The sequence below is a fragment of the Pholis gunnellus genome, assembly GCF_910591455.1.
Source record: "Pholis gunnellus genome assembly, chromosome: 13".
NCBI lineage: Eukaryota > Metazoa > Chordata > Actinopteri > Perciformes > Pholidae > Pholis > Pholis gunnellus.
Window position 1 is genome coordinate 6,369,288 of NC_136540.1, and position 16,528 is coordinate 6,385,815.

A 16,528-nucleotide genomic window follows, 5' to 3' on the forward strand; every position below is an offset into this window, starting at 1 on the left:
ATTCCATTCACATCACACTAAAGCCAACCCCCTCTTTCTCCCCTCTCTCTCTCTCTCTCTCTCTCTCTCTCTCTCTCTCTCTCTCTCTCTCTCTCTCTCTCTCTCTCTCTCTCTCTCTCTCTCTCTCACACACAGCTTCACCCGGCCTCTCTCTCCTCCCCCCTCCCCGTCTCCTTGTCAGAGCGAGGTTGAGGCAGCGACGGACAGCAGCGGCCAAGAGGAGAGCTCTCTGTGTCTTCAACTGAGCATTCAAAATGCTTCAGGGGCAGGAACGAAAATTAAAAAATGTGCTGAATCGAGGACTCAAGATTTCCCATACAATAACATGACACGCAAAAGCAGAAGTGTGAAAGATAAGATGATGATGCAACGTTGTTTTAAGATAGTCACCGCTCACGGTCTTTATTTTACTATATTATTACTGGAAACAGGCACTTGCAATATCAAACGCGTTCATTTAGTCTTATTTGTCTTTGCCAAAACCGACATTTCTGCACGAGAGAGATAAAGGCTCACAAGCACTGAGGTGCAAAGGTGAAAATGGCAGTGTGTGTGTGTGTGTGTGTGTGTCTGTGACAGTTTGTTTATTTGTAGAGACATCTGCGTACTCCCCAACGTGTGGGTCGAGACCATAACAAACAATCAACCTGCTTAACAATGAGAGCGCGGGAGTGTGACAACATAGCTCGCCTTTTCCTTTCCCATCAGCCACGGCCTCTTAAAAAGCACATACCTGAGAATCTGGATAAACCACTTAATGGTGGTCAGGAGAGGAGAGGAGTCGTGCTGCTTAACTTACACTGCAGCAGAGCCAAGTGTCCGGCACCATCCCCCTAATTAGTGCATGGAGTCCCGTCCTGGCCGCACCATATGGCTGTGTGTGTGTGTGTGTGTGTGTTAGCAGGTCAATGGCTCTGGTCTGGGGAGCGGGGGAGGAGAGGTTGGTGGTGGTGTGTGCCTTGAAGAGATAAGAGAATTAACAGGGGCACTAGTTGATAGTAGAAAAACAGTTTTCTTAAAAGCAAGCATACCTCGGTGTGTGTGTGTGTTCGTCAGCAGTGGCTCATGAGGTGTTTTTAGAGTTTGTCGCCTCCTCTGGTGTTTTAATCTGAAATAATAAGCCAATAAAACACAATTCATCGCCTCATATGCAAGTGAGTTAGAAAGTTCATACACTCAAACCAATTGAAACGTCACATAACATTTCCAAGTGACAATACAGAGTTTATGGTTATTTTACACACATTAAGAAAATGTAAATATTCTGACTGGTTGGAGACGGTCTAAAATGATGTCCCGTTGTGATACCATTAATACAATCTACACTTGACCAACTGGTATTTATAACAGTGTGATTGTAAGCATGATTTGTGATGGTCGGAGCCTCTCAAACTGACACCAGAGCTCGTTTTGGACCGTCGGTGCAACAGAGACACCGTGTGGAAATGTTCCACCAAGACCGCGCTTAAAGGTTCTTCTCTGCCGAGAAACACATCTGTCTTTCTTAAGTTGCGTATCTTTTACGACACATTACGTTTTATGGGACATCACGTGCTGGAAACGTGTGGTTTGAAACAATGGCAGAAAATTGGCGATACTGAGCCATCATCAGTAATATAAAATATTATAAACACCAAATCAGCTGTTTTGCTCTAAAAATAGTTTAATTTCTTGTTGCTTTAATAGATTAATCGACTCATCTTTTCAGCTCTGGTGTATATATATATATATTCTTGTGAGTAAAAATACCAGAAGCCATACTTGGATCCCAGAGGTCCAGATAACACAAACTCTACCACCAGCCAGGAATGAAGATGAGGAAATGTACTAAACGTCAGAAAGCTGCCCAAATGAGTAATGTGGTGAGGATATTAGATTAGTGTGAAACTCTTCTCGGCCCTCGTGGGGGGCTGGTGTGGCTCTGCCAGGTGCAGAAAGAAAATAGGTGTGAGGTGATGTTGGGAGCGGTTTCACCAGAGCTGAGAGGCGGATAATTCAACCCGACTTGCTAAAGTTAAAGCGGCGCCAAGCAGACCCAACAGATTTATATGCCCCTGCAGAGGAAGTTAATGAAGGTTTCACACCGTCAACTGTTTGCCGACCTGGTTCTGTCCAGCTGCAACGCTGTGGGTCAGCAGCAGCAATGAACTAGAAGAAACGTTGTATTAACTTGCAGTGCTGAGATAAGATATTTAAAGAGTTATGAATCTACCTGTAGCTTGGATCACCGAGTCTGATCCACTGCAGGCGTCCGTGTGTTGTTCAAATGTCCTCAGTCTCTCAGCAGCTGTAATAGAATTACAATAGTGAGGTTTCTTTTCAACAAACACCCCTCTTGCTTAATTTTAGCTTGTGGTTTGAACTTTGTTAATGCAAATTTGGCACCAACAGGGAGGGAGAATCACAATGCCGCCCCCTGGTGGCCATTAAACAGACTTGCAGTAAGAAGAGAACCTGAAACCGCTTTCATGAGCGGTATCCAGATTGTGTCGATTTCATCTTTGGGTTTTCCAGATGATAATCTCTCACATTACGACCAGACCCAAGTTATATTCTACACATGGCTCTGCATGGATAATATTCATTTTACTGCTTTGATTTTAACATCAGGTGATCTCTACACTGATGTTGGTGACATTCATCAAACATTGGGTTCATTTCTCACCTGTACAGTTGAAGCTCTCTGCCATTAAAGATAATGCACACCGAATGGGGAAAACACACATTTAAGACACATTTTATGTTTTTTAAGATAGTTTTTTTTATCAATGCAATAACCTTTTTTTTTAATATCAAACGGTGAAATCAAACTGTCAACTGTTTCACTTAAAGATTTACTAAATCCTTTGAACAGGGTCATTTTAACAACCTTTGTGACATGTAAACATAAAACACAAACTGAAAGTAAGATACCATTTTTTATGTCTTTTCCTGTTGATATTGTGCAGCCAGTTAGTTTACATTAAGTAAAAAAAGACATGAAAGACAACTGTACACTAAATTTACATTCCTCTAACAGTTCAACATGGCTTCTGTCTTTAAGCTTTTTTCTCTTTTACACAATCAGGTCCAGTATGTACAGTAACGGGGAACATACGCATCAACTTAGGGAACTGATTTGTCTCATTGCAAACCCATGATTATGACACTGAAGTATATTTAAAAAAAAAGGAAGAATCACCTGAATGATCACAAAGAGCATAAATACTTCCAACTATTTAAAACAGGGAAATGAAAGCAGACTACTGTAAAAGATAAACCTGAATTGTCCACGTTGGCTCTTAAGCAACATTAACGGTCGATCTGGTCTAGTTCTGAAATGTGTGTCTGCATCAAAGCTGTTTATTTAAATACATGTATGTTTCTTTGTTTTTTTACAGGTGAGCCATATTATTACTAGAACATTTCTGTCCTCGCTGTTCGTTGAAAGATAACAAAAAAAAATGAATATTTCAGGCACTGGAGGAGAATCACAATAAACTGAAAGTTACTATCTGTGCGCAGAGATGAGAATTAGAATTTTTGTGCTGCCAAAACAGATCCTAAAATTGGTTTTCTTTTGCCTTCTCACCATTTACAATCTCACAATACACTTCTCAATTTCTCTGTTAATAAGTGTAACTTGTCTATCAGTAGGTATTGTATTTCATAACAATTCACACTTGTGTGGGTCCAGGAAGAGGTGTTTGAGACGTTTTGAATCCTGCACTTTGTACATAAATGTGTACTCAAAGTAGAACGTGAAGACGAGATGATGGAGCGCTGTCCCGTCGTTTAAGGAGCGCTTTGAGTCTTGTACTTCTGTCATCGACTGAGGTTTCTGAAATATGATTTGTATGACTGAAGCGATGATGTTGGAAAGTGTCACACATGGAATTTGACATTTTTGGGGGGTACATGAATAATTTTGACAACATTTTGACGCCACTTCTTCAAGTGGCAGATACAAAGGATGTAGACAAAAATCACACTTGGAACAAAACCACCTTTCCTTGTTGAATTTAAGGAAAACAAATCCCCGTTTGTGGTCTTTACATAATGTGGACTCGTGAACAGAGGAAGTGAATCACTGAAGAACTACAAAACCGTCTCCATTAGGTGGTCTGCAAATTTACACTATTAAACAAACGCACTGTCGGTCATGAACGGGATCTTTTACACAGTAGAAGGTGTGGTGTATATTTTGGCGGCGTCACGGTTAACCAGTCTCTTTTTTTGTCCTCAAAGCTTGAGAGCTTTTTAAATTCACAATATACAAGGAATATTCACAATAAAAGTTTTTGCATCTCAAAGTGACAATTTATGTTCGTTGTGTCTTATCTGAAAAAAAAGAGTCCCGGGTTCAACCAGGTTTTGCGGTTCTACGAGAGAAACCTGGACAAAAACCTCGATCTGATCCACGGTTGGCTTCAAGTCTGCTATCTGGCGGTTTGGGGGTGGGGGGGTGTGGGTGTTCAGTGAACCTGGCCGGGGCTCTACCACTTGCCCCTCTTGCTCCAGTCCTTAGGTGTGAAGTGAAGGCATTTTGGATCTATGCGCAAGTGTCTCTTCTGCATCGCTCTTTCGTGACCGTCCACAATGTCTTCTGAGAGAGTCAGGATGTACTGGCCCTAGATTCAAGAGACAAAAAAAAATAAGAATCAAACTTAAAATAACCACATCTGGCTACTTCAATATGTGATCCGAGTAGAGACCACTAGTGCATTATATCAGCCGTCTGTGCTTTGGCATCAGTGATACATTTTTAAAAACTAAAACCTTTTTCTGTTATTTGATAGAAGAAATAAACAATGCTTCTCCCCATCACCACATTAAAAACATGAACAAATGAAACAAGAGTCTCATGGAAAGCTGAGTAAAGACTAATGACAGGAAGTGTGGAGGATCCGTGTTTTTTCTACCGCTCTAATGTTTCACAGTGGATGGAATCTAATGACCAAGTAGAAGGCAGAAACATCCCCCCAAAACACGCAAAAACATTGAATTTACACAGCGAAGTTGTTGATTGACACACCGCCACGCTGCAGATGCGATGACAAAGGGCAGGGCTGAGGATGAAGGAAACAAAAAAGGGAACACGGCGTTGGTCTCTCACCTTGTAATAGTTGATGAGGTTTAGGTACTGAAGCGTTGAAATGACGTCTTCTTTCTTTACACTTGTGATCTCGCTGATCTCACTGGAGGGTCAAAAGAAAAAGGGAGCCAATCATTAAACTGCTGCAATGAAAAATGACTCTTAGGAAACAATTAAACCAACAAGAGTATGCTTGATTGTTAAAGTATCCAACCGAACAACCCAGACCTGTGTCGCCAACAATCTAAAATACCAACCCGAGCTTTAAAACATTGAGATGAAATGCCACGAGTCACATACTTGATTGTAATCTGCGGCCTTTCTCCATTGTCGGGTTTAAGGTCCATGAGAATTTCCAAGATGGTCTGGGACCAGTAGGACCGATAGGACAAAAGACCGAGGTCAGAAAGTGGCTTCTCAGGCGTCCCCGTCTTCCCCTCTACCTTGGACAGCTCGTAACCTGACAAAAAAACACACACAGTGTGAGGTGAGCGCAGAAAACGTATTTGAATGTGCGTATATTTACCGGCACTGTGCCACTGTTTTAGATTCTGCACTTACTGAACTCAATGAGCAGTTTGCCGTAGCCTCTCCGCTGGTAGGGAGGCAACGTCAGGATGCAGGCTACGTTATAATCTTCAGTCGACTCTTTTTCCTGCACAAAGAAAAATTGAAGTTTTGTTTGGGAACCCCGGTTTAAACAGGAGACTGTTTCAGGACTGTACATACACACGGTACCAGAAGTTAAAAAGAGTTTTGCATCAGTTGTTTACCTTAGAGAAGTAGCCCACTATGTGGAAGCCTTTGGAGTCATACTCTGTCATTACATAGAAGAGGAAAGGGTCTGTGTCGTAATACAAGGTTTTGTGGTCCAGGAAACACTTCGCAAGTAAACACAGGTTCTGGGAATAAGTCTGGAAAACAATGACAGACATGTATCAATCAAAAACAAATACATGCTGTAAGAAATGTTTTGAGGAGAGAGACAAACATCCCCCCATCACTTACTTTGTTTTTCCTGCCGTCAATCTCAAAAAAGGAGATGGTGCCTTTGCGGTAGATCTCGTTGCCTGGAGGATGTCTCAGATTACATTTCGTCTGTCAAAAGACGCAAAACACGAGAAGATGAGCTCCACGTGCAGCAAGAGATTCAGGGCTTAAGATAGTGACATACTGATGATTCTTACCAAATGCCTCTGGAGACACTTCAGGCTTTTGAGGTACTTGAGACAGAATTCACAGAGGTAGAGGATGGGCAAAGCGGTGAGTTCCTGTGGGTACGGCGAGAAGTACCAGGGCTTCAGTCTGTGGCGTCCTAACTCTATACACTCGATGTTTTTCATCCGGGTGACGATGTCGTCGTGGCTGCGGTCGGACACCAGACTGCCCGTCATGCGGGGTGCAGACGGGATGCCGTCGGAGCTGTCTTGGGAATCCTGGAGGTAAACAATGTGACACATTTGACACACTTACTGCAGCTATTTTCATGCAGATAAACATTGTGTTAAAACAAAACGCTGCTTGATCAGATGGAGCATAATGTACTTTAAGAGTTCTACACATTTAGATTTCGTTAAATAAGTAACATGATTAACACACCTCTGTTCTATTAAACGCACTAAACGCACAGCAACATACAGTCAACATGTGATAATAACACTGACCTCTGGTGGTGGTAGAAAGACGCTGGCACTTTGAGGGTTGTTATACTGCAAAACCTTTATCATCTAGCAGGAAAAAGACACAGAAATCAGGCTTATGGTTCGTATTTACACTAAACAGTTTGGTTACGAGGCCGATTGAAAGCAATGTTGAACTTTAGTTTTTGTGGATTAAAAGGTTGGCTCATCGGGAGCCAGCGCTAGTGACAATCATAAGTAGTGATGGAGATGTTAATGAAGGAGGAAAAGAGCAAACACAGACGTCAGACCAATGATTTCATGAGGGTTTGACGGATTGTTTTGTTAACTAACATGATAAACCCACCGGCCACTGTCATCAGCTAAACTGAATATAACAGCTGAGCTGCTCGTGTTAAGGAGCTTGACAGAGTGAAAAGAAACCCTGAAAATAAAGGTCTGACCTGCTTTGTTTGGACATTTTTCTGTCTCATTTAGTGACATTAAATATTTTTTGTGTGTGTATAACTACCTTGTTACATGTACGTATTTAAAGTTACAATCAGTTGTTCTGCTCTTGAGTCTCTCAAAAACAAACAACATACATTTGAGATCATATTGCGATAGATCGTTACATCTTGTAACACAAAATTAATTAAAATTGTTTTTTTGTATAATAGGCTTGAAAATGACTCATGTCAAAATCTTAATCAATACTCTTTATTGTACATTTGCAACACGGTCAGTCAGAACACTGAATTTCTAAATGTAGCAAAACAAAAGGCCAATATAAACGAATTTAACTTCATATAAAAATCACACATCTGACTTGAAGAATTGGTGGATGTTGAAAAATAATTAAAATGTCCCCAAACCTTGCTGGTGTGTTGTAGGGCTTTGTGTTTATTTCTAACTAATTTGAACTAAAACAGGTCTTAACAAAACTGATTTTAGGTTTAGAAACGTTTAACCAAACAGGGAGTTGTGACGTGAAACGTCCTTTAAATTAAATGACAAATGAACAGATTTAAAGCAAATACTTTTTGCCAACATACTCGTATATTTGTGTTTCGTGAGGATGTTCTATAGAAAGTAGCACGACAAAAAGCTTGTCTCATTTAAAACGGTAAAGAAGGAAAACTACATAGTAAGCAATCATTCATGTGATAAATACGTTAATTTGGGATTCATTTTTTTGACAAATACTTGAAAAACTTCTGCGAATATTAATACAGGCAGCATTTTGGTCATCTGAGCTTTGAATACTGGAGTAGATGATGCACATAAATACTATTTATTCTTTGACTAATTTAATAAAATCATGCATTTTTTTAAAACCAGAAAGATGCAGCGACTCTGACATAAGGCATACACTGGAAATGAGAAAATAATACTGTGACGGTGAAGATGAAATACACTTCATACCTCATCAGTTCCCCCACAGTTCGCTTTTCTCTTCCTCCCGGGCTGCGAGGGGATGAGTCGCCGGGCAGTGCCGTTCTGTCATTACAAAGAAAAAAGAGAAGTTACACATTATTCAGTGAAGAAATACTCAAACCTTTAAGAATCCAAGACCGTTTTCTTTACCGTTGTGAGCGAGGAGATGGGCTCGTGGTCTTCGCGGGACTTAAACGTGTTGGGCTCCCTCACAGCGGGGAAAACAGAGGCCTGAGAGGCTTCAGTGGAACTTGGCAGGGAGGGCACGGCGGTGGCCGGGGGTACCTGAGTCGCCAACGGGACGGCCTCTACTTTTCTCTTCTGCAGCAAAACAAACGGCGTTAAAACGGGAACACGGACCAAACACTTCAACCGATCAGAATCTTTGTTTCCAAACAAGAGCTTTTGATTCCAGTCAGACCAGAGGCCTTTTATGTCAGGTTTTATGTCATGAAGCAGTGCCCTCTTAATATTATCTGCAGTCTGTTCACTGATGTGAGCTCATATCAGCATGTCACATTAAGCAGATTTTACGTAGGTATTAAGACGCAACAGACACAGATCAGCTGCAACTCTACTAAAACTAAAAATGTGTTTAAACTACCTGCATCAACAACTTCCCACTTTTTCATTGTTGTGCGATTTATTTTGTTAGCTGCTTTAGCACATGTGATTTAATATATTTCATCACACATCCGTAGATACTGGAAGCTCATAGAACATCTTCAGCACAACATGAACGGATACAACGTAAACAGAGAATACCAGCTTACCTTGAAAGATTTGAAGTTGAAATGTGGCTTGACGAGTCCAGTGCATACACCCGACAAACATTTGGAGACACCGTGTGTTAGACCACTTCCTGACGTGATCTGCACGACCGGATCAGCATCTTCCTTTTTTATGTCATGGTTGTTTATTTCTGTATTCCCGTGCAGTTCGGCATGACCCGATAGCTGTATGAGCAGACAAGAGGCATGTTAACACCGGGCTCACACCAAGGTCTCCGTCATTTCTACAACGTGTAAAGTCAAGCTGTACCGGCGTGGGGAGGGTTTTGCCTCTGGAAGGCGCTGTGGCAGACTGTGCGTTGAGATCTAGACTCTTCCTCTGAATGGAAGAGAAAGGAAGCGGTTAACTGACATTCATATGAAGCCTTAAGAGTAAAACTCAGGGGTCTAATGCACACACACACAATGTAGCTAGCGTCTTCCATAATAACCGCACTGAAAATGAACAGTTCTGTGGCGATCTAAATCAAATCTGAAGATGTATGAAAACAACAATGTAGACCGAAAACTTTCTTAAAATGGAGAGTCGTCTATATCACACACACACGCTATTATCGTTTTGCTAAAATGTTCCTTCAGTGTCGACGCTGGGTTGAATATGAACATTGATCGTATAATCATGTGCGTATAATCGTGTTTTAGGTCGTTAGCTAAGAGACCACGTAAACTTGTTACGACCTACACTATAAAGCTCATGACATTCACTTAGCAATATTCTTAACACAGTAATTTGGATTGACATCATCATTCACTTTTATATTCTGTGGGTATCTTGAAGCGATACAAAGGGGCTAACTAGTCTGAACCATGACTTATCTTATTCCATTAACAGAAATAGCGTCCACTGGCTTACCTTGAAGCCACCTTTTAAAATGACTCGATCGCTGTTGCAGTTATCAAACCGCTGGGATGTCAACGGCTCATATTGTGTAACTCCTGTCTTCACAACGGTAACGTGATACCAAACCTTGGTGTATTGTTGGGCATGATACATTAAAGAAATAAACATCTGGTGGCGTAGCATCCACTTACCACGTCTCTCTCTGGAGAACTGGGACGGGAGCCTGGAAGACCATTCTTGGTTGGTGTTTTAGCTTCTTTCTTAGGGAACTGGAGCTTCTTCATGTCCAGCCTGTCCCCCGTGACCCACTCGTCCAGCCGCTTGTTGACTTTTAACACAAGCAGTTTGACAAAAACAAAAAGACACATGCTGTGATGTTTCTGTGTTGTGCAATTCAGTCCGTAAAGCTGCAGTTAAAATGTCAAATAAAAACAACATGCAACACAAACTATACTCACAGTCGATATAGTGAACATAGTAAAGCTTTCTCGAAGACACTTCCTTCACACTTAGGATTTCAGCCAATGCTGGAAGAAAAGCAGAAAACTCACATTAAAACTTGCAATGACCTGTACTCAAATCACATAAACTATTGTCATGGACATCCATGAAACAGCTGCTTGAACATAAAAGATATAAAACCTCTTGACAACAATCATTGTGGGTAAAAGGATTCGTGTAGATTTCATTAAACTAGAGCAGCAAGTAGTACGGAAAGACGTGTAATGTATCAAAAATATGCCAAATGTTTTTTTGTTTTCATCTTCTCAACTGTGACGACTGCTTTTATGCTTTACATTAAGTGTCTTTTGGGTTTAATAATGTTGTTCAGCGACAACAGTAACTAAAATACTTCTGAGAATATAAGTGGCCATTTTTCATAACATCCTGACATTCAATGAATAATGACAAAATCATAACAAAAATAAAAATGAGCCGTCTCCCTTGCTGCAAGATAAATCTACGGTGTCACGAGATACTAACAAAAAGTATACAAATACTACACAAATTATGTTTCACCTCTTGAGACCTCTATTATAAATTAATTTAAATTAAAAAAGCTCTAAAGATACGAACATCTCCCAACTCACTGCTCATAAATACACACATGCAACCTGTGACAACGAGTAGCGAACAGTTATTGCTTTCATTTAAAATATCAATATCAAGCAAGACATTTATGAACCACTGCACAAAACCCACTTGGACATGGGGATGTCAGAGTAGTAAAGCTGCCACAATGGCCCACGTGAAGCTTCACAATACCAAGTGTCACTGAGATGTCGGACTGATTTGGCTAATTTTGTTGTGGCTCTTACTTTTCTCATCAGACCTGTCAAAACTAGTAACGAGCGGACTACTTTGGCCCATAAACATGGCCCTTAAAAGTGATTAAATCTTCATTCAGGCAACCAACTGTTCGACCTGAGCAGTTGGTTTCAGATTTGTAAACAACAGCGTGATGTCAGATAGATTTTGCCCAAGCTTCCCCCAAAAAACGTCTTTTAATAAAGAAAACAACAAGAGTTAGCTAGGTAATTAAATGTTGGATGTAGGAGTGGTATTAGCCAGCATTCAAATTAAATGCATTCACACTGTACAGCCCTGTCAGTGTGGTGTTTACAGTGCTTTCACTGGAGGCCGAGGCGTCTGATAACAACAGCTGAGGTTCGCTAGTTAGCATTAGCTAGCTTAGCACTGGAAAAAACAACCGGACAATACTTACGCCATTCGTCCTCGTGTTCTTGGTTTTTACGAAGAACGGGGAGGCGACAGCCCTCAACGATCTCGACCTGTCGAAAAGAATACGTCAATTTGCATCCCGAAAGTGGTCAATGTCTCTAAAATAAAATGATATCTCTTGAAAACCTACCGATGATGCGTTGTCCGCCATTTTCGTCATCTGTGAGAGCAGGAGCAGGGTGTTGTGGGAAAATGCCGGTCCTCAACAAAGATTAAATAAACAGCAAGATGAAGCTCCGCGAATGGATGTGAGGAGCGGAAGTCGGAAAACAAACCCGGAAGAAAATCGCAGGAGTCTTCATCGAATGGCAGGCGTGGTGCAACACCTTAATTAGGTTAGGACTACCACGACATGATTTTAAAGTGAGTGCATCGACCTGTCTCGTGGGGCTGAGGCCTTATAATGGTTACCAGTTATAACCTATTAATTCGCAGTGAACAACCAGAAGAGTGAGTGCACACATCCAAAAACTTAAATATAACCAGGTACCAGCCTCATTTTATCGAGAAGTCGTGACATTTCACATATTCGTTCTCACACTTAGTATTGCAAAGAGACTGACTGCATCACACGTAATGAATCTGGACAGGGGTTGTCAACGTTTTGTAATGTAAGGCCCATTTCTGATTTTAAATAAATACATCTCTGGATAACATTCCCATATAAATGAGAAAAAAATAACATGACCATAAAATAAGGAAAATAGGCTGGCCCAGTGGCCAAGAATAGCTGACATAGGACATGCAAAAAATACTAATGTAGTCCTGCATGTTTTTAAGAAAAGGATTGTATAAACTTCTTGACAGCAGGGGTCCCTCTTGTCTACAACCTAATCAAGCAAAGAGGAACGCAAATAAACAGGCGTTGTACAGAAATTGATCCCCTACATGATTTTCATTGACACCATTAATTAGGGCTTAATATACAGCCAAATGGAGATTTAGTTATTAGTTAGACCATGATCTGAGTCTGAATAACAACCATGGAAACATCCCTTGTTTCCTCGCCTACTCCATAGGCAACGATGAAGGCAGTCTAAAATCTAGTTCACTAACCTGACCCAATCTAGCTATGTGTCTTTTTACATGTGAGAGTGTAGAATAGTGTGATTGAGAAAATGAATTAAAATCTTGTTAAAGTCTCTTCTTTTGGCACAAGTTATGACTAAACCGCTTCACCACATCGGATGAATCCATTATGCATATTTGCGTATAGGCACTCATTCTGCTCTATTGTGTTTACTGCTCTTGCAATCATCAGGACAATGGTGCCTTTGGGCTGTTAGATGGATATTTATGGTTCTTGATGATATTTACACCCAGCTTTCCATTTTTAAAATAATTCTTTCTCCCCTTAACATTTGTCTCATTTTCCCCACAATAATACAGCTTACATTACAAAGTTGTTGAAAGTTAGAGGTATTTGCTTTTCGTAACAAGATGTTTTCTTATTAATTCATGGTATGAAACACTGACTAAGCATGTTAACATGCCTCTACTTTAATGCTAAAACGAGGGTCTCCTGGCACATCTATGTGAAGAGTAAACAAAAAGACAAACAACAAATAACCATATGCATATTAACTTAATAAATGTTGTCACAAATACATGTAAACTAACAACAGTCAGCGTTTGAGCGAATCATCTCACTGAGGGAGGGCAAAGGTTATAAATGATCTTTATTATAATCCTTGGAACAGCGTTCAGTATACAGAACTTGCATTTTTTATGAGTTGAGAAACCATAAATTAAACTGTAAATGAAAACAAATTAAGACAAACAAAAATGAAAGAAAAAAACAATCAGTGTTAGACAGCCTTCCGTTCTATTATTCATTTTCAATCAGCCAACATAGCTTTCTGTATATTATTATTTACCATGCATGATAGAGTGCACAGAAGTTGGTGGCTTATTATGACTAAGTGAATAGTGACATGATAAATTAAAATGTCAAAGAGAGCGAAGCATTTTTGACTTGACCAATACGCTCGTCAACATACACAGTCACTTATAGAACACTGCTTATACGTGATTTTAGTTTCTCCAGTGGAGCCAAATCATATCTGTCAGTGATGACCACTCTGACCTGGAAGGGACACTGCAAAACAAATCTTAATTAAGAAATCAGGAAAATCCATCTAGATTTGAATCACTGCACACATTGAGGGAAACTTTTTTTTAGAGCTCTTTCTTTGGTCACAAGATTAACATTTTTTTTTTTGTACCATAGGCCTTTAAGACTTCAGGACGAGACGTTCCCAGACTGGTTAATGACTTCAACACTGACAATTATCCCCGCTTTGTTCCAGGGTTGGAGCTGTTTCTTTTCTCTTTTTTTTACCATACAAAGTCATACCTGCAGGTCTGGTATTAACTCATGGATTTTAATATATTTTAAGGAAGGTTAAAACATATATCTGCTGTGTTGACAGTAAAACTGACTTTATGCAATACTTCTCCCACTCTACACGTTGTTAACTTGAGAACCAATTGACGGGGTCTGACATTAAAATGGAAGTATCTGCCAGGTAGCTTTAGCTTATCTAGCACCCGTCTACAGTACATTTTTCTATTATTATTCTGCTTCTGTCCCTCCAATTAAATCCCCAAGATGTTCATCCATTAAAGTAAACACACCCACCAAATTAGTTAATGAACAGAAGCAACAAAAACACTAACTGAAATGAAAAGATGAAAACGAGACAGACATTTCACATTGTCCTCTGTTGAAATTGGCCTGATAGAGTTAAAACACCTTTGGATGGTTATTGCACATCATAAAACTGGTAGGAACGAAAGGACTCGTATCGAGGTCTTAATATAAAACATATGAACTGACTGATGCCACAGCAGTGGGAGGTATAACAATTAAACATCACAATGTTGACTATTGCTATTAATGACAGAATCCAAACCTCCACCTGCAGCTTTCTGTCTGAGCAGGACTCCACCTGCTGAACAGTGAAGCAGATCTACGATCACTCATCTGCTTCACAGATCCAGTTTCTTCCTAAAGAGACCGCCAATCTCTTTAGCTACACAATGATACATTTAGTTGTCTGTCTTCCAGCACATTTCACACATTTCTACGGTACTTCTCACTCCCGATTCTATCTTTTTTTATCTACAGCGGTGACGCACTCGATTACAGATATTCTATAAATGTTCGGCAGAAAGCAGAGGATTTGCATCTCCTCCATGGCAGGATATACACATTTGGATGGGGAAATAAAATCGTTATGCTTCACTCTGAAATTTTATATTTCATAAATTTCATTCCTAATGTGAACATGCAACATTCGGTTGCTGTTTTCCCGTTATACTTTCAAGCATCACATAGATATATAAAAATAAAATGAAATATAAATAAATAAAAAAGAACAAACATTGAAAAGTGCAAATGTACATTTGTTTACAGTATAACATATTCACTGTACAATCATTGATTATATACTTATTATTTTATGCTTTATAATAAGGGTTACTAAGTAGCATAGTTTAAGTAAGAAATATTTCATAGCAAGTCTATTGTAAAATATTTGCATTGCCCCGAAACAACGAGGACTCTTCTAAACATTGTTTGCTTGTGAGTGTTGTGTATGTCTGTGTGCACAAGACGCTGTGTGTGTGTGTGTGAGTGTATGTGTGTGTGAATGCGTGTCTGTGTGTGTGTGTGTGAACTGGCATGTAAATTGACATAAGGTGTATGTGCAAATAATGAAGCAGAGGAAACTCAAATCATTCTAGATCAGAGGCACAAAAACCGCCCAGCCAGCATTTCAAGTATCTAGCATTGTTTAGGACAACAACACATTTGTCAGACATCAGCAAAGCAGAAGAAGAAGAGAAGGAGTGAACAAAATGTTATTTCCTTTCGTAGTTTAGGGAGGAGGCAGCTAAAGAGTCATACAACCAGTGAAAACAAGCAATTCCAAGAAATGTGTCAAAAGAGCGACACCGTTTAGACTTTTTTGAACTACAGAATAGGCTGTTGCACTTCACCTGAAACACCATTCCTACTGTGCAACAGTCCTCTGCACCAGGCTAGAAACCGCAGTCATGCTTGATTTCACAATCTGCTCCCTGTTCACTGAATGCTTCCTCTCTTACAGAGGAAACAAACGTGTTAGGAATCATAGGCCTGGTTGCAGGGCGAATCCACAGCGGTCTTTTCTATAAGACGTGACATTTTATACAAACATTTCATCCATGTCTAAACGCTCTACCACCTTCAATGGTAGGGCAGAAGGTCCTGCAAAAATGATCCACACTGCAGATGGAAAGCGAGGAAAGTCATCCACTGGCAGTCGGTTTGTTAAAGTCCTACTCCGTAAAGAAAAGACATCGTGTTCAGCGTCTAGGAAAGGATACCTGATGAGATGATCCTACAGGGGAGTGAGAAGCCGCACAAAAGCTTTCTGACACTGAAATTTTCCACTTTTCCTGATGGAAATAAGAGGGCATCCATCTTGAAATCGTGTTCTTGTGCCATCTTCATGGGTGCTGTCCAATGACAAATCAATTATCGGGATTCTGATCCAAAGATAACCTTGGATTATCTTTTTAGGCATTGAATTGAGAAGCTACACGTTATTGGACTCTCCTGCACCGTGATGGTCATTATGGCTCCCCATAGACCCGGGGGCTAAATCAAAATTTCTCAGCTTAAAGACACATGCTTTCTGATACCAAGTTGGGTATTCTGTTTATGTATAGTGCAGATACACAATATTTTTGGAAGGTAATGCTGGGGGGGAAAATACTATTACCTGAAGGACACGTAACAATGGGAGACAGAACAACACTTTTCCTTTTTTCTTGAATAACAAACCGTTTAAAAGAGAATATTATACTGTGCACTTTGGTAGTGCAGCACAGCTTTCTGATGATTGTGTGTGCTGGACTTGTGTTTGTTTTTGTACATATATGTAAAGTAAAGACAGAGAAAGAGAGACTATATGTTTGCTTACTATCCCACACTGCCGGGTAATGTGCAGGCGTCCAAATCCATCATCTGGACGTC

General features: G+C 40.2%; 1 protein-coding gene across 1 annotated transcript; it reads right to left on the reverse strand.

Moving 5' to 3' along the window:
- Positions 1–2,772: 2,772 nt before the first annotated feature.
- LOC306705391 (histone acetyltransferase KAT5-like) lies at positions 2,773–11,704 on the reverse strand. Its single transcript, XM_079172138.1, has 16 exons — positions 11,636–11,704; positions 11,489–11,555; positions 10,221–10,289; positions 9,954–10,090; positions 9,172–9,240; positions 8,904–9,086; positions 8,281–8,451; positions 8,119–8,193; positions 6,739–6,801; positions 6,262–6,510; positions 6,083–6,172; positions 5,848–5,988; positions 5,636–5,729; positions 5,375–5,534; positions 5,096–5,177; positions 2,773–4,610 (listed from the first exon to the last, which is right to left on the reverse strand). The coding sequence occupies exons 1-16, from the start codon at positions 11,663–11,665 to the stop codon at positions 4,476–4,478; spliced, it is 1,815 nt and encodes a 604-aa protein (XP_079028264.1). The 5' UTR covers positions 11,666–11,704; the 3' UTR covers positions 2,773–4,475.
- Between the last annotated feature and the right edge of the window lie 4,824 nt (positions 11,705–16,528).

Bases quoted from the DNA above. Each gene is read 5' to 3' on its own strand.
- LOC306705391 (XM_079172138.1), bottom strand. From the start codon at position 11,665: ATGACGAAAATGGCGGACAACGCATCATCG. The intron at 9,241-9,953 runs GTAAGTGGATGC...TCTTCCATTCAG, and splicing joins GTTCTCCAGAGAGAGACGTG to AGGAAGAGTCTAGATCTCAA. The intron at 6,511-6,738 runs GTCAGTGTTATT...GTTTACCTCCAG, and splicing joins TCTTTCTACCACCACCAGAG to GATTCCCAAGACAGCTCCGA.